The 27,488-nt window shown below is 40.5% G+C and overlaps 1 protein-coding gene across 3 annotated transcripts; it reads right to left on the bottom strand.

Moving 5' to 3' along the window:
* Positions 1-1,278: 1,278 nt before the first annotated feature.
* Positions 1,279-25,895, bottom strand: phf20a (PHD finger protein 20, a). 3 transcript variants are annotated; one of them, XM_038294864.1, is made up of 17 exons: positions 25,749-25,895; positions 22,398-22,504; positions 21,853-22,024; positions 21,543-21,627; positions 17,473-17,549; positions 16,782-17,379; positions 16,634-16,684; positions 16,256-16,528; positions 15,958-16,152; positions 15,247-15,342; positions 14,601-14,756; positions 12,745-12,926; positions 12,550-12,649; positions 10,570-10,765; positions 10,038-10,479; positions 2,452-2,620; positions 1,279-2,375 (listed from the first exon to the last, which is right to left on the bottom strand). In XM_038294864.1, the coding sequence occupies exons 2-17, from the start codon at positions 22,478-22,480 to the stop codon at positions 2,233-2,235; spliced, it is 3,018 nt and encodes a 1,005-aa protein (XP_038150792.1). In that variant the 5' UTR covers positions 22,481-22,504; positions 25,749-25,895; the 3' UTR covers positions 1,279-2,232. The 3 variants fall into 3 exon arrangements, with proteins under 3 accessions (XP_038150792.1, XP_038150801.1, XP_038150809.1); XM_038294873.1 differs by lacking the exon at positions 25,749-25,895 and adding an exon at positions 24,684-24,819; XM_038294881.1 differs by lacking the exon at positions 14,601-14,756.
* Positions 25,896-27,488: the final 1,593 nt, after the last annotated feature.

Consider the following 27,488-nt stretch of genomic DNA (forward strand, 5'->3'; position numbering starts at 1 on the left):
ATGATATTCTAATTTTATGACCAGCACCTGTATAAGCATTTAAGAGCTGTACTAATCATGACAGCCCTGCAATGTTCATGGCCTTCCACATCTCACACATACTAGCACCTTCACCATCCTTTGCCTCCACAGACAAAGTAAAAAGTGTTTCATTGGGCATAAAAAGGAAACGACAAAAATGGACTGTAAGTGGTTCAAAGTCCTCTTCTCAGCCAGAATAGTGATTTGTAGGTGACGTGGTTGCTGGGAGAGGCAGAGGATCCAAGCTGATTCAGGTTCTGTGTGAAGTTAACTGTTAAAATATGGGAAATCATGCCATCTGCTGGTGTTGGTCTACTGTGTCCAAATCCAAATGGAGGCAGGAAATGAAAAAGGAAAAATTTGCTTTCCTTTGCTAATAATTTGCATTCCAAGTTAGCCTTAGTATTTGTCCACTCTGACTGATTAAATGACCTTAGTGTCACTGTTCCCAACTGACCAGAAAACCTGATGGAGAGAAAGCTCAAAGACTTGAGTCAAAATAAATAACTTGAGAACAATCAGTGCGTTATCTCCATGCATTTCTTTACATATGTAAATGTTACCTAAACATTTCAAGAATACTCTACTTTATATTTGCAAGATTTCCACTTTGAGTAAAATAAAACTCATTGTGGATGATCTGATCATGCCACTAGTAGATTGTGGACAAAACAAAGTTTTCACACCTATGTAAACTAAGTTAACTAGTTTCTAATACCATGTAGTTTCAATTTTTAATGAGAAAATAAAGAGAAAACATTTGCCTTCAAAAAAAGAAAAGCTGGGCTATCAACTAATGTTGCAGTTCTGATTTCATGGCTGAATTTCTTGCAGAGAAATAAACTACATGTGCCTCCCCCTACTCCTGAATAAAATCTCTGCTCATACATTAGTTATCTGTATATTACTAGTTATCTATATATTATATTCGTCCATTAGTAATTCTGTTTATAATGGTATTCATCTCTATACTTATTCAGTAGAAACCCATGTCCTGTATTTATGGAACCATTATTTATCCCGCACTTGCTGCTATTGCACTTCTGGTTAGACCTAAACTACATTTCGTTGCCTTGTACCTGTACCTGTGTAGTGACAATAAAGTTGAATCTAAATCTAATCTAACATTCAACCCAAATGTGGATTAAACCCTGCAAGCTGCAACCTAACAGCAAAAAGTAAAGAATCAAACGTCATTAAATGGCCCAAACATTAATACAGCTGTAAAGGAAAAAAAACAAAAACTAATGGAAAATGTTTATAGAGATTAATAACAATGATAGTTTATTTATGTTCCAGGAGAATTTTTTGCTCTGTCTTTGACATTTTCCCTGCTTCTAAGACAGTTACAGTACATTAGCATACAATATCTGCATTTTTATTCAGAACACAATCTGAACAACAGCTTAAAACAGACTCCATGAAAAAAAAAATAAAAACAGATGAAACAGAATAAGAAATAAATGTACACATGTTAAGGGTAATATATTACACTTACACAAGATGCTATGTTAAGAGGAATCCACATTACAAGTTCCCAGTGAATCATACGTCAAATGCTACAGCGACACAATTAGAGAAACCAAATAAAAGGATTAAAGTGATGAAGAGCACATGGGGAAAGAATTTCAGCACAAGGCAAAACAGAACCTACCTTTCATGTGAGAAAAAACAAACTTCACAGTGTAATAGAAACAGATCATTTCAACAGTAATACAGTGAATGTCTTCAAATTACCATCTGTCTAAATAATTTTTTTGACTCAAAATGTCTGAACAGATGAACAAAAATCAAGTGTGAGATTAAGTTAATGCAAAAAAACAAGCAGAAATGCAAAAAGAGTGTTGGTTCAGGTAACCTATCTGAATCTAAAGCTGTGTGTAAAGCACTGAGAAACAGGGCAAACCTTAAGGTAACGGTTCAGACACAAGGCATTAACAAGGTTTAGAGTTGCATGGGGCCCACACTGAGTGAAATCTGGTCCTAAGGGTTTCTTTCTGCTGTTTACGAGGTCGCCGTTTGTGTTAGATCCTGATATGGTCATCAGTATTCGTACGACAGGCTGGCTGCAGCGCTAGATTTGACCTCGAACAGGAGAAGCTGAACAACGTAGGAGCTGCAGCGTCCACGGCTCCTCTCAGACAGCCTGTGCCGCCGCTCTGCCTAAGCGAGCCATGTGGTGCCCTAACCAGCAGCTGATCTCTGGCGCCCTCATGTGGAGCTGTACAGACCAATCTGCTGCACCTTGCCAAGCTGTGTTAGCAGCTTCTTCATGCTGTGTTTGAGTTGAGGGAGACGTGCAAGAGGCTCTGGAGGCTCCAGCTCCCCGGTGTAGTCCAGCCAGCTCTCTAACACTGAGGATGATGAAAGCAAACATCAGGGATGTTTCCCAACATGACTGCCTCAAACTTAACGATTTATTTCTCTTACCATCCAACTCTCTTTCTATGAAGTCCATCCTGTGTGAGACATCATCCTGGACAGCGTCAATATGATCCAGCAGGTTAAGCTGCCACTCTTGGTACTGCCCGTTATCTCCCAGGTCTCTGCAGTCATCCTCTCTGTTCTCAGCATGCGACCATGCCACACCTGTCAAAGCCTAAAAAAAAAATTAAATCAGTCCACAAACTGTAACTGATGAAATAATAAAGGCTGAACAGAGGAAAAGGTTGCCATTTTTCCCCTCTTGGGATTTCAACCCATCTGTCATATTTGCAAGCTTTACGGTGGTTAGGATCCAATGTTTCTGCACACCAAAAGGACTGCTGAGCTGCCATCTTAAGGCTCTACACTCAGAAAAAGGATGTAGGAATAAAAGCATCAATGGTTCAGCTTTTGAACATTTGTCTAGGTTTCAATACACCATAGGAATAAACTGTCCAAACCAGTTAAATCTGGTTTTTTTCACAAATATTAAGATGCTGATATCAGGCTTGCAGTCAAAAGTAATCCAACTTATCCATACGCTTTGTCTATGGTGTCTGCATCTCATCTGAATGGTAGCTAGGCAACCAGCGCTGGCATTTTCTATTATTTTACTGTTAAAAGCTGAATAAACAGCTGACCCTGATGTAGTAGTAGTGTAATATTTTATAACGGCACTAGAACTGAAAGCCTAATCCTGGATTAAAAAAGAACCATGGGGTGTAGGAGCTTTGGCTGCTGATAGTGCTAATCGACTATTATTAAGATGCTAAAACTAGTTTATATGTCAACTCAAAACAATTATGTCAAACTGACAAATTACAAATTATTATAGCAATTTCAATCTTTAAACAGTGTTTAAAAATGTGTTGAATTGAAACGGTGTTTCAATAATTTTGTTTTGCACATAAATTACTTATTGTTCCAGTTTTCATATGCTTGGAAGAGATTTAAAACAGGAACTGCTAATCCTTAATGGTGCATTCTGAATTTCAGATGCAGTGTTTACATCCTGGACCACATCAAATACGAAGAGCTTCCTCTATGTGAGCATAAATGAGGCAACTCCTTCAAGCTATTTAAATTTTCACATCCCCAGAAGTTCTGGGCGAGGAGGAGGAGTAGCAACAATCTTCCAGTCTGACTTACTGATTACTCCCAAAACAATTAATACCTACAACTCTTTTGAACATTTAACCCTTAATTTCCCTGATCCAAATTTCAAGGCAAGAAAACCTCTTCTTTTTGTAACTTTGTATCGTCCACCAGGTCCTTACTCTGAATTTTTAGATGAGTTTTCAGAGTTCCTTTCTGATTTGGTATTAAATACTGACAGGGTCATCATAGTGGGAGATTTTAACATCCATGCTGACATTGAAGGCGATAGCTTAAGAGCAGCCTTTAATGCTATCTTAGACACTATTGGCTTTGTTCAAAATGTGAATAGTCCCACGCATTCTCATCTTCATACTTTGGATCTTGTGCTGACATACGGCATAGAATGTGAAGAAATAACAGTATTTCCTCACAACCCTGTCCTCTCTGACCACTTTCTAATAACCTTCAGGATTACTTTAACAGAGTTCTCCTCCCCCAAAAGAAGGTTCAATTTTAGTAGATCTTTATCAGATAGTGCAGTTATAAATTTTAAAGAATCTGCTTCACTTTCTCTCTGCTCTGTGTCACTGAGCAGTGCTGCAGAGTGCAAAAGCTTAGCTTATTCCCCTTCACAGGTTGATGATTTTGTTGATGGGGTTGCTAGTTCTCTGCGTATTGCCTTAGACAACGCAGCTCCTTTGAAAATGAAAACCGTTAAAAATAGAAAGCTTGCTCCTTGGTTTAATGCAGAGCTGCGTACTTTGAAGCAAAATGCTAGGAAACTGGAGAGAAAATATCGCTCCACAGGCCTGCGAGAGTCCTTCCTAGTCTGGAAAAATGGTTTACTGCTGTATAAGAGGACCCTTTGTAAAGCAAGAGCAGCATACTTCTCCTCATTAATAGAGGAGAATAAGAATAATCCTAGATTTCTTTTTAATACAGTTGCCAAACTCACCCAGAGCCATAGCTCTGTTGAACCGTCCATTCCACCTGCTCTTAGCAGCAATGATTTTATGGGATTCTTTATAAATAAGATTGATCTTATTAAAAAAAAGATCATAAGCACTCCTCGATCCGCGATTGTACCTGAGGTAGTCATGGAATCTGAACCGGGTTTAGACTGCTTTGATCCAGTTGAACTCTCTGAATTAGCAAAATTATTGTCTTCATCTAAGCCTTCAACTTGTATGTTAGATCCAGTTCCAACCAGGTTATTTAAGGAGGTATTCCCTTTGATCTCCTCCTCCATTTTAGATGTGATTAATCTATCTCTGTTACAGGGATATGTACCTAAAGCTTTTAAGATTGCTGTAATTAAACCTCTGCTTAAGAAACCGTCTCTTGACCCAGATGACTTGGTCAATTATAGACCTATATCCAATCTTCCTTTCTTATCCAAAATTCTTGAGAAAGTAGTTGCCAAACAAGTTTGCGATCACTTCCACCATAATGAACTTTTTGAAGAGTTTCAGTCTGGCTTTAGAGCTCATCATAGCACTGAAACAGCTCTGGTGAAAGTCACTAATGATATTCTCATGGCCTCAGATAATGGACTTGTATCTGTGCTCGTCCTGTTGGATCTTAGTGCTGCATTTGATACAGTTGACCATAATATTCTTTTAGAAAGACTTGAATATTTTGTTGGAATTAAAGGAACAGCACTAGACTGGTTTAAATCTTATCTATCTGATCGAATTCAGTTTGTTCATGTTAATGATAGATCTTCAACACGCTCAAAGGTTACCTGTGGAGTACCACAGGGATCAGTGCTAGGACCAATTCTCTTTACTTTATACATGCTCCCAATTGGTAGAATTATTAGACAGCATGGGATTAATTTCCACTGTTATGCTGATGATACCCAGCTATATCTGTCTATAAATCCAGATGAAGCTAACCCATTACATAGATTACAGGCATGTCTTGAAGACATAAAAACCTGGATGACTCTTAACTTTCTGCTTCTGAATGCAGACAAAACAGAAGTTATAGTCTTTGGACCAGAGTCTCTGAAAAAGAAACTGATTAGCCAGTCACTTCATTTGGATGGGATTAAACTGATTTCAGATAATAAAGTAAAAAATCTTGGTGTTATTTTTGATCAGGACCTGTCATTTAAATCCCATATCAAAGAGGTTTCTAGAATTTCCTTCTTTCATCTGAGGAACATTGCAAAAATTAGAAATATCCTGTCCAGGGGTGATGCTGAGAAACTAGTCCATGCATTTGTTACTTCAAGGCTGGACTATTGTAATTCTTTACTATCAGGAAGTCCACAAACTGTAGTTAAAAGCCTTCAGCTGATCCAAAATGCTGCAGCCAGAGTTCTAATGAAAATGAAAAAGAGAGATCATATCTCTCCTATCCTGGCTTCTCTTCATTGGCTTCCTGTTAAATCAAGAATAGAATTTAAAATCCTCCTTCTCACATATAAAGCCTTAAATGGCCAAGCTCCATCTTATATCAGAGATCTGATTGTTCCTTATGTTCCTAACAGAGCACTTCGCTCTCAATCTGCAGGTTTACTAGTGGTTCCTAGAATTTCTAAAAGTAGAATGGGAGGCAGATCTTTTAGTTATCAGGCTCCTCTCCTGTGGAACCAACTACCAGTTTTAGTCCGTGAGGCAGACACCCTGTCTACTTTTAAGGCTAGGCTTAAAACTTTCATTTTTGATAAAGCTTATAGTTAGGGTGGCTCAGGTTATCCTGAGCTATCTCTATAGTTATGCTGCTATAGGCTTAGACTTTTGGAGGACATAGGGACCCCCATTTCATCATTCTGCTTCATTTTCTCTCTGTTCTCCTATTCTGCAGAATCTGTTAGTTCAATCTCTAACCTTCTGCTCTCTCTGCTTTTCCTCAGAGTAGCTTTGCCTCGTCTGTTCCTGTTTGGCTGTGACGTCATCCTGGAAAAAACATCAGCTGTGCTGCTTCTATCAACACCCTTGTTAATAGATGTTGGAGATCGGCCTGTTTTCCAGTGTGGTCCTGTTTCTCTGACCGTGACTGAGTGGATGTGCTCTCTTGGAGCTCGTCTGCCTGGCTGTGTGTTTCCTGGACGGGGCCGCCTTTTACAGCTGCTTTTTGTATCTCTGCTTCTGTCTCCTTGAACCCCAGTCGGCCTCGGCAGATGGCCGCTCACACTGAGCCTGGTTCTGCTGGAGGTTTCTTCCTGTTAAAAGGGAGTTTTTCCTCTCCACTGTCGCTACAAGCATGCTTAGTGTGGGGGATTGTATTTGAGTCAATGAGTCAATGCAATCAACTGGTTTTCCTTAGATAGAAAACTTTGTATCAATTTGACTGTATGATCTGGTTGAACTGTAAAGTGCCTTGAGATGACATGTGTTGTGAATTTGGCGCTATATAAATAAACTGAATTGAATTGAATTATGTGAAGCTGAGACCATACTGACAAAAAAAAAAAAAAAATCAGCTAATAGACTACAGGTGCTGGTCATAAAATTAGAATATCATGAAAAAGTAGATTGATTTCAGTAATTCCATTTAAAAAGTGAAACTTGTATATTATATTCATACATTACATACAAACTCATATATTTCAGATGTTTATTTTGTTTAATTTTGATGATTACAAACGACAACAAATGAAAATCTCAAATTCATCATATCAGAAAATTAGAATATTGTGAAAAGGTTCAAAATTGATGGCCCCTGGTGCCACACTCTAATCAGCTAATTAACTCAAACCACCTGCAAAAGCCTTTAAATGGTCTTTCAGTCTAGTTCTATAGGCTACACAATCATGGGGAAGACTGCTGACTTGACAGTTGTCCAAAAGACGACCATCGACACCTTGCACAAGGAGGGCAAGACACAAAAGGTCATCGCTAAAGAGGCTGGCTGTTCACAGAGCTCAGTGTCCAAGCACATAAATAGAGAGGCGAAGGGAAGGAAAAGATGTGGTCGAAAAAAGTGTACAAGCAAGAGAGATAACCGCACCCTGGAGAGGATTGTGAAACAAAACCCATTCAAAAATGTGGGGGAGATTCACAAAGAGTGGACTGCAGCTGGAGTGAGTGCTTCAAGAACCACCACACACAGACGTATGAAAGACATGGGTTTCTGCTGTCGCATTCCTTGTGTCAAGCCACTCTTGAACCACAGACAGCGTCAGAAGCGTCTTGCCTGGGCTAAAGAGAAACAGGACTGGACTGCTGGTGAGTGGTCCAAAGTCATGTTCTCTGATGAAAGTAAATTTTGCATTTCCTTTGGAAATCAAGGTCCCAGAGTCTGGAGGAAAAGAAGAGAGGCACTTCATCCACGTTGCTTGAAGTCCAGTGTAAAGTTTCCACAGTCAGTGATGGTTTGGGGTGCCATGTCATCTGCTGGTGTTGGTCCATTGTGTTTTCTGAGGTCCAGGGTCAACGCAGCCACATACCAGGAAGTTTTAGAGCACTTCATGCTTCCTGCAGCTGACCAACTTTTTGGAGATGCAGATTTCATTTTCCAACAGGACTTGGCACCTGCACACAGTGCCAAAGCTACCAGTACCTGGTTGAAGGACCATGGTATCCCTGTTCTTAATTGGCCAGCAAACTCTCCTGACCTTAACCCCATAGAAAATCTATGGGGTATTGTGAAGAAGAAGATGCAATACACCAGACCCAACAATTCAGAAGAGCTAAAAGCCACTATTAGAGCAACCTGGGCTATCATAACACCTGAGCAGTGCCACAGACTGATCGACTCCATGCCACGCCGCATTGCTGCAGTAATACAGGCCAAAGGAGGCCCAACTAAATACTGAGTGCTGTACATGCTCATACTTTTCATGTTCATACTTTTCAGTTGGCCAACATTTCTATAAATCCTTTGTTTTTATTGGTCTTCAGTAATATTCTAATTTTCTGATATGATGAATTTGAGATTTTCATTTGTTGTCATTTGTAATCATCAAAATTAAACAAAATAAACATCTGAAATATATGAGTTTGTATGTAATGTATGAATATAATATACAAGTTTCACTTTTTAAATGGAATTACTGAAATCAATCTACTTTTTCATGATATTCTAATTTTATGACCAGCACCTGTATATGGTTATTGCTTCTTTAGTGCTGGTTTGTGCACTTAAAATGGTCATTGAAATAAATGGAAAAAAAAAAAAAATATGTGCTGCTGTTGTATCAGTGATAAAGATTACGTTTAGGTCACCCAGAGGTCAACTATCCCCCATTTAAGCTCCGAATTGAATTCAAATGATCTAGCCTACTTTTTCAGTACTACTTCATTTGTGCTGGTAAAACTATTGTTTGTGCCGATTTGGTTTTTAAGTTGGAATAATTTTTAATAATGGCCGATGTTGTCACCATCCCAACAGACGTTGGGGCTGCGCTCATCACGTCATTCCTGTGCTGGCATAGAATATAACCATGGGAATGTTTACTCGTTTAGTGGCTGGAATGTTTGACCGTTTCTCAATGTGTGTACTTGTGCATTCTCATGTGCTCGTGTACTCGACGTCATCAGTCATCAGCCTCAGCCCTAGTACTGGTCCAATTCATGAGAACAGCAGACCGAGAACGGACAAAGTCCCTGGATGTTGTTCTGTTGTTGAGAACCGGCCTTTGTTTAATATTCAGTAAATTACCAGCCTCCAAAACCCTTCGCTTTGGAGCTGCAGTTAATCCTAGCAACCCCAGGTCATTTCCTGTCAAAGTTTTGCTGTCAACATTTCACAATAAAAGCATGGGTTAAACTTATCATGTACTGCTGCAAAATTGTTGTCTATGAACTTTTAAAACTTGGCCAGACCATCAAAAAGTCCAATTTGGTTCATCCAGAGCTTTTATCTGGAGATACTTCCTTGTAAATCTACCCCCACAGAAAGCACCAATGCTGGACAGCGGGCAGTGACACACACGCTCTGTGCTCGAGGTGAGTGAGCAGTGCTTCTAGGACTAAATTAAAACTGATTTTTTTTTTTTTAAAGCAACTTAAAGACCTCTTCAGTGCATTCCTTATTTCTACCCTTTTTAACAATTTCTCTGTATTCCATTTTAAGTGGGAAAAAAAGAATTGCTTAAAACCAGTCCCTGATTGGCTGCTGTGTCAAGATTTCATAGAAAGGTTTAGCTCATTTGAATTTCAGCGATCACAGCTCTGCTCTCTGTATGTGGTGCTGGTGTTTGACAACAGCAAAGCTCTATCTGGTAGCACGAGCTGAGGGCAGAGAAGTGTGCGCTCTCACCCCGTGGAGTTCGTTGCTGGCCGCTTCCCTGCACGGATTGTATAGGAATTCTAAGTGAATCCAGCACACTCTCTGCGGACACCACGTCTGGTCCGAATGCACCATAAGAGGCATTTTGTTCCAAAATGTAACATTTTTTTCAAATATCGAGTTATAATGTAGTTAAAGTCAGAAGTCAGATTTTATTTTAATTCATAATATTCTTCCTGAACCCATCTTAAGGATGAGGTTTCATCTCCAGCAGCCCTGAAATGATCCCTGAGTGACGCATTTATCCAAACCTTGTTGCCATTTCCCGTTGATTTAGGCTTGTCCATCTCCAGCAGGCTTCCAAAGCGCTGCTCCCGCTCCAGCAGCTCCTCTGTGCTCCTCATGCTGTCCTCCAGTTCTGAACCCTGTCTGGTCTCTACCACCAGGCGCTGCTCCACAGCTGGGTAATACGCCCGCGGTTTCTGATAGCAGTGTTCGCTGGTAATGTACGAGTCCTGGAAGGACGGGAAGGCGGGGGAGGAGCTGGAGGATGACGAGGTGGCGGCTGTAGCAGCGCGACTTAGCTTCTCCAGCGCGTTGGACATCAAGATCTCTCCTCTGCTCATGTCCTCCTCAGGAGTCAGAGGGGAGGGAGCGGTGTTACTGCCTCGGCATGAGTCTGAACCGAGCCGCGGCCGATCCAAATGCTTCCAGGGCTGCTGCCATAGCCTGAGGTCAGGGTGAGTGCTACTCCTGAACACACACACACAATGAAGCTAAGATTAGTGGGTATAAACCGGTTAGGTCTGCTGTTCCCAACTGCAGAGACGGCGCCATACTCACTGCAGGACGTTCATCTTGAGCTGCAGCCCGTTGAGAATCTCCACCACATGGTGCACGTCTCCTAGCAGCTGGTGGGTGGTGGTGATCTTCTTGGCGTTTTGGTGAGAGTAGTTCTCCTCCAGGAAGGATAGGCCGTACATGTGGCCGTTGGTCAGCCACTCACGATCGTACCAATAGCGCAAACTCTGCCTCTGGCCTAAGATGGAGAGAGCACTCTTAGACAAAGTGGGGAGTTTTACAAATGTTTTGATGTGTCAACTGAGAGCCAAATGTGACAGATATCCAATCAAATGGAAAACACTTCATATACTTCAAACACTCTTTATTGCCCTGGCTTTCATTACAATGAATCCAATAAAGCTGGATGTTAAGACTTCAGCTTCAGGGTATTTCTCACACAATAATAATAATAATAATTGGGTCTTTAAAAACAGAAAAAATGACTTCCATATTCTGGTTTTATAGATTTTAAAAACCACTCTGATGCTTCCGTACTTTCAGGTTTGGGTTAGTGTCACACATAATGAATGAACCAACATGAGAGGAATCAAAGTCATTTTAAGCCAATCTCTCCATTTCAGGGGCTCAGAAGTAACCAACTAATTAATGGCAACAATGGGCTGAAAGCTTGAACCTCACAGACACCGAGGTTTACCTTTTCATTTCATTTCCTTCTAATGTGCAGCAGCCTTTAGCCACCACTCTCTGCGGGCCTGTGTGTTTGACGTTTACTTTTTAACAACCATTTTGTTTAGTTTTTATTAAGATCAGGTGACTAACCATGGAAATGAAGAATATTCCCCTACTTTACTTTAATGAACTTGTTTGCTGGAGTTTCTTTTTTTAGTTATTATACATCTGTGTCTTCCAAGTTGCTGCTCCTTCATACACCCTCCCATTTACTCAGGTCAGCTGCTTCTTGAGGAGCCTAAAACTAAACGGAAGCTTGGGAGGGGGATCGTGATTTCTCTGTGGCGGCTCCAAAATTTTGAAAAAACTTCCAACGCGAATTACAAAGTCTACCTCTTTGTCAGATTTTAAATTGCTTCTGAAAATTCATCTTTTTGCCATGGTTTTCACAACAATTTGAGATGTTTTTATTAGCCCGGGATAAATCATTTTAAATTATTTTATTGTAGGTTTTATGGTTCGGATTCAAATATTGTTGACTTTTATGCTTTTATGTTTTGTATCTCTTGTAATGGTTTTATTTCGTTTCACATTACAGCACTTTGGTTTTAAAGTTTTTTTTATAAATAAAGTTAGATTGGATTGTATTATAAAACGCTGCCTGAAAAGTCTGACTGCTTTTAGCTGGATTTGATCAGTCGGTACAGAGGCTTCTGTTCCCGGTCCACTCATCATTAGACTGCGGCATCCCACTGCCATCATCCTGGTCAAGGTCAACCTTTATGTCACCTATACCAATAATGTTCCTTCAGAATTCTGTTGACTTTAATAGAAGGAAAAAGTTCAATCTTGCCTTTTTTTTTTTTATCTTGGGGCTTATGACTAGTTTCCACCTTGCAGGAAACCCTATGCATTTATTCTCCAGCAGTTTTCTTCTAATAGCAAAATTGGACAATGATTTTCCAGGAGTTTCTCTTCATCAAGTAAAATATTGCAGATCTTCACAAAGAGGAAAAAACACCTCAGATCCAGCACCGGCCATTTAACAGTTTGACTGGTTATTACATAAAAAAGGAATAACCCAGACATGCCCATGAAATTGCCTTTAGGTCAACTGTTGTATCCCTTTAAAATGAGCTTAAAAAAAGCTTAAACTTTCTAAATATTATAAATCCACCATTAAAAAATAGCTGAAAGTAGTTCTCCTTCAGGAGAACAGGCCGTACATGTGGCCAAGGATTTTTCTATGAACAGACATTTGTCTTCTGTTACTTTAAAAGTAAACATTTCCAAGTTTAGCTCCCTGATGTAAGCAGTTCTGGCTGATGAAACCAGCATCTTTAGACTCACCTGGTGGATCTCTGCAGATGTAGCAGGTGTATCGGTCTGGAACATTGTCCTCCAGCAGACCCATGCAGGTGCCGTGCTGCCAGCAGAGACAGTCTTCACACTGACACAGAAAGACACTCGTTACATAAATATTATGTGCTTTAAATTTTGCAAATTGGAGGGTTAGGAAAAAAAAGAAAGAAAAAAAAGCCATACCTGAATCATGAAGTCATTTTCTTCTTCCACCTCACAGATGCATCGCACAATCTCCTGGTCGTTGGAGTCCAACGCGCCCGAGTCCACGCTGAGGGGAGGAGTAGTGACGTCCAAATCCATCTCAAAGTCGTCGTCGCTCCACCCACAGCTGTCAGTGGACCAATCACTGATGCTGTCCTCATCTACAGTAACAATAAGCACAACCATTGGACCTCCTGGCGTCTAACTTTATCCTTTGTTGATTCTGCTGTCAGGATGAGAATTCAGCTAAATATTGGTGGGAATACAGAGGTTTATTAGGTACCTGCAGATTAAACAACAAAGCAGGCCTGCAGCAAAGAACAGCCAAGGATTCAACCAACCATAAGCTCCATGTAAGAATACCAAGAGATATAGACTGATTAGCTGTTGGCTATGGACCTGCTGGTTGGAAACCAAACATCTTTTTCTGACCACTAAAATGACAAGCCTTGCAGGGCAGCGATGGGAACGGCAGCTCTAAGGGTTACTAAATAAATAGAGCAATATAATATAGACAAATATTAAGGTAAAACCAGAATATAAATGATCATTTAGATGAAAATAAGATCTTTATTTTGATTTTTAATGTAAGATGTCAAGCAGGACACGACAGCCTCACGAATCATTACTCGAGTTCATTTTAAAATTTTTATAAAGGGGAACACCGTTTCTTCTTTGTTTTTTTTACATTGGGCCCTTGATTTTACGTTATTACATCATGTTCTACTCAACCATACTAGTTTTGTCTCATTTGGAGCTGTTCTGAAGATATTCCGTTATATCCAAGCAACGTCTTCCTATGGGCAATGACTTGAAGGCACAAACTAAACTGTTCATAATTTATCATTTATGGTACGCCAGCATTCAGAACATTTAGGCGAATCACTGTCCCCCAGACATTTTTTATATTTATATTTTTTAAAACAAAGCAGTGTGTATGATGTCATTGGCGCGCCGGACTGGAGTTGTGAGAAGCAGCCCGGGCCACAGGCGGCTACGCTCTACTCCTTCTATTCATTCGGCTAGCTAATCTGAACCGTTCAATTCCATTTCGAGAGCGAGATCATCTGTGGTAGCAGCACTAGACATCTTCCAGGCATGTGAGTAAAACTAGCAGCAGTTCAGTGGACAGGATGAATGAATGGTAGCCGGTGCGCGCGGATCTTATTCATGGGTAGATTGGTGCTTTTAGGTAAGAATATCCAGACAGTCAAGAGCTGAATCTTTACTTCTCTCTGTTGGTCTGAAGCAGAATAGGGAGACCCATGTATATCTGATATTTCATCAGCTTTGGTCCCATTCCATTTTATTGTTTAAGACGTTCAGTTTTTTTTTTTTTTTTTTTTTTTTTAGCTTGACTGATTTGTCAAGCACTTTGTACAACTTCCTTTTAATGTGCTGCATAAATAAATAGACACGGATTAAAACTGACAATTCGAACCACGATGACTGTCTCCATTCAAACGGATCAAACCCTGTTTTACTGGAACTCCTATCTCCCTTACCTAAAAGTTAACCTCATCCTAACATTTATATACATTATATTTTTCATTCTCAAACAAGTTTTTAACTATATAAAAAGTGTAATTAGCAGGTCGAAGGGTTAAAAATAAACAGACCAGAAATGATGGTCTATTTGGTCTATCTGATCGGTGCATCTCGGGTTATTAAGGGGGCAATGAAACTACAGAGACATACATAAGTTATATAATCGGCACAGCTGGCAGCATGGTGGATTGAATCCAAAGGCGACAAAAGAAGAGAGAAGGAGGCAGCCTAACACACTTACTCAAACTGAAGTGAACTCACACACACACGGTAATAGATATACCCACCATCAACCAGTATCTGCTCTGAGTAGCTGTGTCCGGGCCTGCTGGAGTAGGCCTCAGGCTTGTGATTGTGTGAGAGGGGGGATTTGAGTGGAAAATTCAATTTGGAGTGAAGACCCAATACTGAGATGTCAATATTCTCCTCACTACCTGTGCATTCTGTTAATACAGGGAGGGGTAAGGGGGGGAGGCAGATGTGAAACAAAAACGTCAGCTGTGATAATTGCCAAACAGATCAGGCGGCGACAAAACGTGGCACAGAAACAACGCTGGCAGGTTATGGACTCAACGGCAACCAGGGAAAACATTTTCACACGGCTTATATTTCAGGGCTGTGTGAACCGATGGGTTAGAGGGAGGCTATCCCGTGTGGGTAGATAACGTCAAACCTTATGATTAGGTACAGGACGCATCAGTCCCACAGGAAAACCTGGCTTTTTTTAATTAAACACCAAGCTGCATGAAAAACGAGCTGCAGCTTCCTGCTTGTCTTCCTGGAGACAAACGAGTTAGAAACGTTTCCACTTCTACACACAAACCCAGTCACCACACCCAGGAGTGAACGGAGTGCTCAGGAAGGATAGCCATCGCAGCGAGTGCACATGCAGAGCAGCATAGGATCAAACTCGTCTAGAGACCTCCTCCTTACCAGACTTGGCCTTCTTTTTCTTCTTCTTCTTCTTTAGTTTAATGCGCAGGAAGTCCTTCTGTTTGGGTTTCTCTTTGAGTTTTTCTCTTACAGACCCTGAGGACCATTAGATAACAAATGTTAAGATTCAGCTGAAGACAGTTTTACCTGCAGAAACCTACATATTTTTTGTTTTAAACTAGTTATATGAGTTATTTGTGTCATTTAGGATACATTAAACATTACAATGTAGGATGGGTTGTTTGTTCTCTGCATTTTTCTGATTGAACAAATCTGATTTTTATAAGAACAAAATGATCACACCAATAATGTAGACCTTTTAGAGACTTAAATATGATAAACTTGGTGTTAAAGGGTTAAAAACTAAATAACTGTTTAACAAAATGACAAAACAATTCCTATAGCAAATATTCAACATAAAAAAAGTTATGTTTTAGATAAAGGTCAAGAAATATTTGCAGCTCTAAACGACTAAGTTACTGGGTTTGGGGTAAAATGGCTGCAGCTACCGTTTTAGAGGAGAAACTGGAAAAAAATAAAGAGGGGGGGAGACTTATTTCCCTGCTTCAATAGAAACTAAATTTTTTTCAGTCAAGTTAAGCAACTGTTGTCGAACATTTATAAAAAAAAAAAAAAAAGGAACTTGTTCTGTGCCAAAGGGAAAACACGAAATAAAGAAGCTCCTTTGCACCAACACAAAATCATACTCACCGATGTCAAAGCAGATCTTGTCAGTGTCCTTATCCTGCAGCTGGCAAAGGTTCCTGTCCAGCTGGTTTTCCTTACTCTTCTCCCTCAGCAGCGCCCTCTGCTGATGGCCTTGTGTGCTGACTGCTGGGGGCGCCGACGTGCGCCTGCCTGCAGCCTTGATATCGCCACGTGAAGCAGCAGCGGGTCCAGCTGACTCTGGAATGGAGAGTTAGAATCACTCCATTAGAGAACAGTTATGGTCAGATGATGGTTTCTTCCTCATTTCAGAGAGTTTAAGTGTATCTAGACAGGAACCCACGCATAGAGGCAGAGATTGTGCGCCTTCTCTTGGAGCCGTCCAGTCCAGCGGCTGCTGTAGACTGCTTCTCTGAGGCCCTGGTCTGGACGCTCCTGGTGGGGCTGTGCTGTCCCTCTGGAGGCGGTTCTTCGCCGTGGTAATATTTCATGTGATAATGCAGCAGCTTTGCTTTACGGAATGACTTTGCACAGCCTGGAGCGCTACACTTGAAAGGATTATGGTCGAGGTTAATTGACAGAACTGGAGGAGGCTGGTTTTTGATGACTCTGTACACTAGAACAAAACACAGATCATTAATTAAAAAAAATATTACATATATATATATGCAAAGGTGACCAAATGAGAATAGAGGAGGATTTCATTGGGCTGTAGACTTACACGGCTCTCTGCTGAATCTGTTAGGGTTGTGGAAGCCCTGCTTTCGTACCGCTGTCAAACATAAGTGAAAATAAATCATCCGTATTTTATCACTTTTCCGTTTGTGCCTACAGGACGCGCAGGGCCAGATGTTTCCATTAACACTTACGTTTCACAGGTTGAGGAGGCGGTACATCCACTGCAGGCTGCGCTCTCTCTGATTGGACGCCTGGCTTCTGCTCCACATCGCCGGCAGAGTCACCGGTTGTCGTAGTGACAGAGTCCTGCTCTGTTTGCACCAATGGCTCAGTCTGCATATCTGTGTATGGCTTTGATGACTCGGTGTATGGCTTTGTTATGATCTGCTCCGATTCCTCCTCTTCCTGCTTCACGAATCCGTTCACAGGACATTTCCCCTCCGTCTCCTCGTCCTCTTTCTCAGTCTTCACCCCGTTTGTGAGTTCTGTTCCCTTCTCAGCCTCTGTGCCGTTAAGCTGTTCGGTGTGACCTGAGGTTTCTTTTTCCTGCTTGCTAACAGTATGTTCAGCCTCAGACACTCCGTTAAGTTTGGGATCTTTGCCGTTTATCTCCGCCACATCTTGCTCTTCATCTTCACTGTTGCTGTCCTCCTCCTGGTCTGACGTGCTGCGTCTCGCTCGCTTGTTTTTGGGACAGCCGTTCTCCTGAGGCCTTCGCTCTCTGCGGTTTGGGGCCCTTCGCACTGTATTCTTATCAGAGGACCGATTTCTCCCCCCAGCGCCACCTCTCTATCAGAAAAAAGAAAAACATCAGAAAATGAGGGCTGTTATGATGGCAGAAATCCTGAATATCAGATAGAAAAGAAAAAAAAAAAAAAGTACCTCTTTAATATAAGGCTTCACATGCATCCCTTTCACCTTCTGGATGACGCCATCATAGAACTTCACGGTGTAGGATGCTAAGGATGGGAAAAAAACAACACTGATGTTTTATGCACCCTACAGGTACATCTTCATGTTACACCTATAAAATACTGTGCATTTAACACCATGCAGCACATAACTGAGGTTTATTATATGTTCATTTCCTGTTACTGTGCAGCTTAAATATTCAATGAATTGATTAACCACATTTTTTTTATGTAGATATAATTTTTGGAAAAATTTTGATTTTTTAAAACCAAACCAGTCCTTCAGCTTCAACAGCTGAGGGTGACATCAGTATTTGTTCTCAGGCGTGTACTTATAACTGATAAACTAGCCCTCTGTGTGATGCCACCAGCTGCACACAGATTTTAATTTTTAATCTGTTGTAAATCGTGATTTTAAAAGCATGTTTCCCAGCTTGGATTTTGCCTCCATTTAAAACAATTTCATCCCCCAAAGGGGAAGAATGAAAACAAAGCTAGTTTTTGAAAGTGTATCCATCTACACATCTATAAAAATCATTACATTTTAAGCCATATAACTCAGCTTGAAATTGAACCTTGTTTTTTGTTTTCACAGCACTAGTGGCTCTTCTTTGGACAGTAGGCTGACAGGAAAGGGGGTACAGTGGGGCAAAAAAGTATTTAGTCAGCCACCAATAGTGCAAGTTCTCCCACTCAAAAAGATGAGAGAGGCCGGTAATATTCATCATAGATATACCTCAACTATGAGAGACAAAATGAGAAAAAAAAAATCCAGAAAATCACATTGTCTGATTTTTAAAGAATTTATTTGCAAAATATGGTGGAAAATAAGTACTTGGTCAGTTACAAACAAGCAAGATTTCTGGCTCTCACAGACCTGTAACTTCTTCTGTAAGAGGCTCCTCTGTCCTCCACTCGTTACCTTCATTAATGGCACCTGTTTGAACCCGTTATCAGTATATAAGACACCTGTCCACAACCTCAAACAGTCACACTCTAAACTCCACCATGGCCAAAACTAGAGAGCTGTCAAAGGACACCCGAAACAAAATTATAGACCTGCACCAGGCTGGGAAGTCTGAATCTGCAATAGGTAAACAGCTTGGTGTGAAGAAATCAACTGTGGGATCAATTATTAGAAAATGGAAAACATACAAGACCACTGATAATCTTCCTCGATCTGGGGCTCCATGCAAGATCTCACCCCGTGGGGTCATAATGATCACAAGAACGGTGAGTAAAAATCCCAGAACCACACGGGGGGACCTAGTGAATGACCTGCAGAGAGCTGGGACCAAAGTAACAAAGGCTACCATCAGTAACACACTACGCCACCAGGGACTCAAATCCTGCAGTGCCAGATGTGTCCCCCTGCTTAAGCCAGTACATGTCAAGCCCATCTCAAGTTTGCTAGAGAGCATTTGGATGATCCAGACGATGACTGGGAGAATATCATATGGTCAGATGAAACCAAAATAGAACTTTTTGGTCGTGTTTGGAGGAGAGAGAATGCTGAGTTGCATCCAAAGAACACCATACCTACAGTGAAGCATGGGGGTGGAAACATCATGCTTTGGGGCTGGTTTTCTACTAAGGGACCAGGGCGACTGATCTGTGTGAAGGAAAGAATGAATGGGGCCATGTATCGTCAAATTTTGAGTGAAAACCTCCTTCCATCAGCAAGGGCATTGACGATGAAACGTGGCTGGGTCTTTCAGCATGACAATGATCCCAAACACACCGCCCGGGTAAAGAAGGAGTGGCTTTGTAAGAAGCATTTTAAGGTCCTGGAGTGGCCTAGCCAGTCTCCAGATCTCAACCCCATAGAAAATCTTTGGAGTGAGTTGAAAGTCCATGTTGCCCAGCGACAGCCCCAGAACATCACTGCTCTAGAGGAGATCTGCATGGAGGAATGGGCCAAAATACCAGCAACAGTGTGTGAAAACCTTGTGAAGACTTACAGAAAACATTTGATCTCTGTCATTGCCAACAAAGGGTATATAATAAAGTACTGAGATGAACTTTTGTTATTGACCAAATACTTATTTTCCACCATATTTTGCAAATAAATTCTTTAAAAATCAGACAATGTGATTTTCTGGATTTTTTTTCTCATTTTGTCTCTCATAGTTGAGGTATATCTATGATGAAAATTACCAGCCTCTCTCATCTTTTTAAGTGGGAGAACTTGCACTATTGGTGGCTGACTAAATACTTTTTTGCCCCACTGTATGAGAGAGGGGGAGAGACATGCAGCAAAGGACCACAGGTCGGATTCGAACCCAGGTCGAGGACTAAAGGCTGATTTATACTTCGAAACTAGGTCGTCTGCGTGTGTCGCAGTGGACAAAAAGACGTCCCTGCCATGACCAGACCAAACCGCAGACAGGGGGCCGGCTTGTTTTGTTTTTATGACCGAAATTACGGAAAACAACTCATGAAGTTGGACCAGTTAGAAGAGCGAGGTGCGCGAGAATGCTTGGACCCTTTTTCCACCTGGATCCCTGCTCTTTTTCGCCGTCATGTCACTCCATTGTCGGACAAACTTGGCCGTATTTAGACCCACAGCGTATAGCGCAGACCACGCTCAAAATTGAGCATAGATCAAAAATGTCTGCATCAAGGTCACTGCAACACACTGTTGAGGGGAGTATAACCAGCCCTTAAAGGAATAGTACACCCAAAACATGATTAGCCTTCATTTTCTACTCACCTCCATGCTGAACAACACTCTGGAGTACTTTTTTGATATCTCAAATGCATCTGGAGATCTGGGAGACTTCTTGCTGTCTGCTGACATTCAAATAATGGAGGTCTATGGCGCCCGAGACAGAAAGGTCCACAAAAGTCCACAAAAACTTGTCAATATTCCTCCATACTGCTCGTCCAATGTAATCCAAGTGTCCTGAGTTGGTAGCATCCAGAATTTACTCGCAACGAAGTCATTTAGAACGTTTTAGAGCCTAAACAGTAGTGTATAGGATTTCCTAATAGCGCCCCCATGCGCGCTCACGATTCTACGGAAGCCGGCAGACCAAACCAGCGCATTCAGCTCGGCAAAGAACTCATGCTCTTCCTCAACACTGAAGTCCTCAGACATTTTTCTTTCGTTGTTTCTTTCTTTGCACAGGTAAACAGCACATTTCTTCTTCTACGCTTGCATTATCGGCAGACCAGACGCTGAATGCGCACTTCCTTCCGGTTTGGTCTGCCGGCTTCCGTAGAATCGTGAGCGCGCATGGGGGCGCTATTAGGAAATCCTATACACTACTGTTTATGCTCTAAAAACATTCTAAATGACTTCGTTTCGAGTAAATTCTGGATGCTACCCACTCAGGACACTTGGATTACATTGGACGAGCAGTATGGAGGAATATTGACACGTTTTTGTGGACTTTTATGGACCTTTCTGTCTCGGGCGCCATGGACCTCCATTATTTGAATGTCAGCAGACAGCAAGAAGCCTCCCAGATCTCCAGATGCATTTGAGATATCAAAAAAGTACTCCAGAGTGTTGTTCAGCATGGAGGTGAGTAGAAAATGAAGGCTAATCATGTTTTGGGTGTACTATTCCTTTAAGGCCCCCATACATGGGTCGTGTGTGCTAACCACTGCCCCACCAAGGATTTTACTTTTATAGATGTAACAATTTCCTTATAATATGACTGTCTTTGCCTAATGGATTAACATTATGTTAATATGGAGGATTTAACAACCTCTTCTGTATTTTAATGCATCTGTGACCCGTTACCGATGCTGTGATCGCCATAATGCTGATCCTTAATGTTCTAAAAACATCTGAGGCCATCAACAAAGAACTGGATCAATAATGACATCACTACAGGCCTTTCTGGTGGGACCAATCCCAGGACTCATTACCAAACATGACACTTTTTAAATACAGTCTTTAAAGAGTCTTACAACCCATTTACCTTAAATGAAAGTAACTATTGTAACATAACAAAATATAAAAAGGATGTATTGGTATAAACCGTTCTGTATAACACCATATGACCCGAAGCCGAAATGGCTGCTACTTACCATCTTTATTGACTGAAATGACCTTCGCTGGGTAGAAACGGCAGTCAGACCAGCTGGCCAGAACCTTGTCATTTACATGAAAGCCCTGGAGGATAGAAGCAAGCCATGAGGGAAACTTAACCTATAAGAGGGAACGTTACTAAAAGTTAAGTGTTAGTGTGTTTTGGATTCATCAGAGCCGAGTTAAATATGTAAACAAAAATACAGGTGTTCCATTTTAACTCATCCTCAACAGAAAGGAAGCTCAGCATCCAGCAGACTGTAAAATCAACCGCTACGTATGGCCAATAAGGCAGGAATCTAGTCTTACAGGCGGAGAGCTTTCACCATGCAGGCCCTGCCGTCTCAGCTGAATTCTCTCCACTGGTCTCAGGTAGGGACTAGTCCAGTCGAACCATTCATCGTAGCGGTGGCTCCACTGACGGTAATGGATTAATACCTTCTCATCTTCGTAGTCAATCTTCTCTATGTTGGCAGCATACCTGTAAAACGATCATTAATGCATGATTAGGAAACCAACTAGAGCGAAGAAACCAGCTGCCCGGCCTTCAGCTTAACAATATATTTGAGTTTGTTTAACACAGACCAATCAAAGTGCGAAACAAAAAGGGAGAGAGAGTATGGGCTTTGTAATGATTAAATGAAAGCTGAATGTGATGGAAAAACTGAGTCCATTCTGATCACCTAGCAGTTTCCCAGCACAGAAAGGAAGAAAATGTTGTTTTTTTTTTAATTCCTTTCCAACCACTGCCAATCAAATCAGAGCCAAGCATGTTATGAGGAGTTGAATGTGAGAAAATGAGGGAAGTGAAACAGATAAAGAATGGAGAGGAATGAAGCGAGGCCATGACTCACCAGTTTTTGAGGCTGTCTCTAGCCTCAAGCTGAGCGCCCACCTCAAATGTTATCCCTCTTCTGTTAGGGGGCGTCTTACTCATACTGCCCACATCAAGGCCCCCTTCCTGTACAAACACATACACATTAACCAAAAACACACCAATGCAAAACTAGACTGGTATAAACCTTGGATTTGCTGCACAGAGAGAACCATCAAGGTGCAGGAACTCATCTCGGTTTGTTTTGTTCTCCTTCAAAGCTAATCTTAAGGTCATGGGGAACTTTGGGTTTTTACCTATAAGCTTTACTGCAAAAAAAGGTATACAGATTTTGCTTAGTAAATGCGTAACTATTTAATCTACAATCTTCCCGAACATAAAATAATACTTTAAATGTTATAAGAAATATAGCATTATATATGCTCTGCATTCTTGAGGATATAAGGTTTTCTAGCAGTTTTATTCTGTTTAATATACTGACCAGTGGCTGAACCAGATAAAGAATGAAGACACATATTTTAATACATAACTGAAGATTATCCTGTCATTTCTGGGAACAGTCTTGATTTCCTTAGTTTTGGGAGTCCGGTGATGAGCCAAAACTTTAGATGCAGGGTTCTCAAAAGTATCTATAACCTGCAAAATATCAATACTCGAACACAGTCTTCCATTACAAGACTTGATATAAATAGTAAATACAGTGTTGTTTGCATTTTTTTTCGCAAACTATTTGCACAGTAAAAATGGAAACAACCTAAAAATATTGTCAAATTGTGTTTATTTGGGGGATCTATTTTACACTTGGCTAACAAGATCTTTGATTCTGTTGAGAAAGCACTCACCATAATGAGATTGAAAAGGTATGTTTTTCATGTTAATAAATGTTCTTATGCCTTTAATTATAAAGGCATAAGAACGTTTATTAACATGGCATTTTCATTCCCATGGCACCAAATGTTGTGTCGGGTTCGAATACTTTCTAAGGGCTTAAAAGTGAGTTTGAAAATGTGGTATTGTGACAACCCTTATTAGATGTAGGGCTGAAACAATTAATCTGATTAATAGATTATCGAAATAATAGTCAACAAATTTACTAATCGATTAATCGTTAACTGGAGCAAAGAGATTCTAAAACATGCCTTTAGCTGCAGGGGCAACCCACTTAAAGCAATAATTATACCAAGATAGTAAAAAAGAAACTATATAAACATTCTGCATTTAAGATAAAAATAAAATGCTCACCTTTCAATATGCTCTATCCACAACTTAATTGAAAGAGCTTGAGTTTAAGCTTGTTTAATTTCTTAACCAGTCTAATTTAAAGAACCTTTGGCTTTCCGATTATTACTCAATTACTCTGGAGGAAACAAAAAAAAAAAAAAAACAGCTCTTAAAAAACAATCATCACTTGGAGCCCAAATAAGCTGTTAAAACCAATCCTCTGCAAAAGGTCTGAAAATTACACACCATCGGTACCCTAAACTGTAACTTATATTTGAGAGAAGATATTTATGAAGCTTTATTGTTTTGTGAGTACCGATTTACATCTTTCAGAGTAAGATTGAAATATTGAATGTCTCACGATCTTATGACAACTGACAGTGTCTATATCTGACAGTATATATATATATATATATAAATTGTATCCATTGAGATTCTGTGATTGGCCAGAAACTGCTATCTCTGCACCCCTATCTATCTAATCTAAGCTATTGATATAGCTAAATCCATTTAGAAGGCGAGTCTGCAGCAAGAAAATTAACAAGTTGATGACTAGAAAATGCCTGGTTTGAGGCTGCCATTATTAACAGCAGAGGAAAACTGGATTCCTGAGGTGAGCCATGCCCCTGAAATGATGGTGAATATGTAGCAAATACAAGATGTTTAGCAATAGATACTCAAATAAGGATGTGCGTGACATGCAGCGACCCCAAAATGCTATAATGTCAGGCAATAAGTAATGAAAAGACATTTCTGGAAAAAAATGCATTGGTCCATTTTGACTATTCAATCCAGCCAGGAAGCAATTATGCACCAAGCTGATCCTGCAACACATTTAACTACATAAAATGCTCTGTTCCAGTCCACTTCTTATATATACATATATGCATACCTTTAATGCATTCCTATTCAGCCTTTAAAAAAAAAAACGAAATGAAGAAGGAGGTTCATTCAGTCGTTGGGAGTAGAAAGCCGCAACCTCCCTCCTCTAACAGAGCTTCCTCTGTCGAACATAAAGCCCATCGGCGCCCTTTAAATAAATTAACTAAAAACCAGGGATTAAGACAGAAAGGCAGCATCTTACTTCTGTCCCGCGTACAGCCGATTATTCCTGTTCGCCATAGCTGGCGATGCTTACTGAAACACACCGCAACCTACAAACCGGATGTCTCCACGCTGCCCAGCCCACGTGTTTTCTGCTCAGCCCATTTTACGTACAGACACAATAGAAGACAAAGGCTGGGATTATTATAACGATATCCAGATACTTTTTAAAGCGCGCAATCATAATAATCTCATTATTGATTCCCATTTAAAAATCAACTCGTCTGTTTTTAAGGCCTATCGATGTCAGACAGGCGGGGATGAAGCCGGATTAACGGGAAATAAGATCAGAGACAATTATTTGTAATTTAAGGGGGTTAAATAGGAGTACATATTTAGTATCATAACCATTTTTTTCTTTTTCTAAAAGCCACAAAGAAACCTGCGAATACATTTTTTTATGTCTACGATCAGCTCTCAAACGTTAACAGGTGTGTGCTTTTATTCATACCGACACAAACTAGAGATAAACATGTTTTTAGTGCCCAGGCGGGCTGCTGTTGACCACTTCACCTACTGGAGGCACTTTATTGTCCGGTGTTTTATAACCACAGGGCGCAGCAGGAGACAAGCTAGCTTTACGTCGTTGAGATGGAGAAATATGATTGGTCGAGCCGGTGTAAAGTGGGCGGGTTCTCACTTTAGCTCGCTTCTGATTGGACGTGGAGCCATCACTCATCTGCACTCTCTGGCCTCGCTCTACGGCCTACCTCCTCGTACTTTTCCAACCGCCAACGAGCAGCGTGGAAATGCCAAACAGTAAACTTCTCCAACTGAGACAGCGCGGTCACCTCTACGGTGACTCGTACAGTGAAAATTAATAATAATTGCACAACAAAGCGTTTGTAAGTGTAGAACGAGTAAATAAAGCAAAATATATGCGGTCAGGGAACATTTAATTATCTACTTCGTCACGTTTGTTTTGAACTCTCCAAGCCGACATGCGGCATCATCACCAAGTGTTTGTGCAGAGCCACTTAGAGGGCCTCCTAACGGCGGTATATGCTCGGATATGCGCCCTATCCAGAGGAATAAAGCCTCTTACCTGTTCTCCAGTCACTATGTGTCAGTCTGAGTGAAAACGTAGCCTTAAATCCTATGACTGCGCAGAAACAGCCGCCTCCGCCTGTCTGCTCCAAACCACGCAGTTGAATTTCTCTTGCTTGCATTACCACCGGCGCGGGTAATGTAACAGCCCACTGCGCATGCGCGCCCGGCAGCCTGACCTCTTGTTGATTTCATAATTTAGAACGGACACAATCTGTTCTTAATTTAAACAGATAAAAATATATTTTTACCGAACAGTGCAGCTTTTAAATAACATTTCCTATTTGGGTATAACCCGTCCAGTCCAAAACTGTCTTAAGCAGAAGCTGTACTGGAGTCATTAAATTAAAGCAAACTAACGAAGATAAATGGCCTGCTTAAAATAACGGGAAAAAAACAGATCTTTAGATAGGATTTTTTTTTTAGACATTTTCTACATTTTGGGACAATATAGTCTGATAAAGAGTACATTTATATACATGTTTATATGAAAGAAGATTAGGGCCGCTGAAAAAATAAAAAAAGTTAATCTTTTAAATTTTATTTTGGTTTAATATGGGAAAAAGTCAGAATTTTGACTTTTTCTTAGATTCCTGACTTTAATCTCAGAATTGTGACGTTTTTCTCAGAATTCTGCCTTTTTTCTCAGAATTCTGACTTTAATCTCAGAATTCTGACTTTTTTTTCCGGAATTCTGACTTTAATCTCAAAATTCTGATTTTAATCTCGAAATTCTGACTTTTTCTAAGAATTCTGACAGCTAACAAACATGTTAGCATCAAGCTGTAGCCATGTATGTTTTAGACATTAGCTCTCTTGTTTTAATCATCTTCTGCTCTTCCATTAATGAAATATCATCACCGGAGACCCCTCGGGCACTCAAAAAGTTGCCCTAATTTCGTCATTTCTCTCCAATGTGTTACTGGCCCATCTAAACAACTCACATGTTTGTCAGTGAAGCTGAGGGCTCCGACATCTCTTTCTTCATTGTGCCCATCCACATTAAGATCCATAATTATAAGATTAAAGTCAGAATTCTGAGAAAAAAGTCAGAACTCTGAGATTAAAGTCAGAATTCTGAGAATAAAGTCAAAATTCTGAGAAAAAAGTCAGAATTCTGACTTTTTTCTCATATTCTCATATTAACTTTTTTGTTTTTTTAGTGGCCCTAATCCTGTTCCATATTTTTAAGCTAGAATTATTTGACATTTAAATATGACCTCCCTATGACTTTAAAGTTTTGTTGTTTACTTTATGAAATATAAAGCTAAAAGCAAATTTAAGATGTTAAAGCTACAGTGTGTAATAATTACAGGGATATACAGTCAGAAATGTAATATATTATACATAACTATGTTATTTATCATCATCTACGAGCTCAGCCTCTTAACCTTAATATTTGCGTTGCCTTAGAATTCGTTATTTATAATTACATAGGAGCGGGTCTCGCAGCCATGGAGGCAGACATCTTTTCGCTACGGCAGCGCTGAGCCAACAAACTAGCGATTGCAAGATCGCTCATTATACTCGAAAGTAACTACGGCAAGTTGAGAGATAAACTGAGACGGTACTGAACAATAGATGGCAGTATTAAAATTATCTATGTAAACAAACCTCATCACTTGAGAAGGTAGGTGATGCGGACGTCATGGAAGACATTTTGTCCCGTAACGCTCGCCGTACTGTTGGGGGGGAGAAGCGGTGGGGGGGAGATGTTCATGTTGCTGCGGTCTGCAGT

The sequence above is a fragment of the Cyprinodon tularosa genome, unplaced genomic scaffold, assembly GCF_016077235.1.
Source record: "Cyprinodon tularosa strain WSP-4 unplaced genomic scaffold, ASM1607723v1 ctg11, whole genome shotgun sequence".
Classification (NCBI taxonomy): domain Eukaryota; kingdom Metazoa; phylum Chordata; class Actinopteri; order Cyprinodontiformes; family Cyprinodontidae; genus Cyprinodon; species Cyprinodon tularosa.

Bases quoted from the DNA above. Each gene is read 5' to 3' on its own strand.
- phf20a (XM_038294864.1), bottom strand. From the start codon at position 22,480: ATGAGTAAGACGCCCCCTAACAGAAGAGGGATAACATTTGAGGTGGGC. The intron at 17,550-21,542 runs GTAAGTAGCAGC...TCCCATCCTTAG, and splicing joins CATTTCAGTCAATAAAGATG to CATCCTACACCGTGAAGTTC. The intron at 17,380-17,472 runs GTACTTTTTTTT...TTTTTCTGATAG, and splicing joins TGAAGCCTTATATTAAAGAG to AGAGGTGGCGCTGGGGGGAG.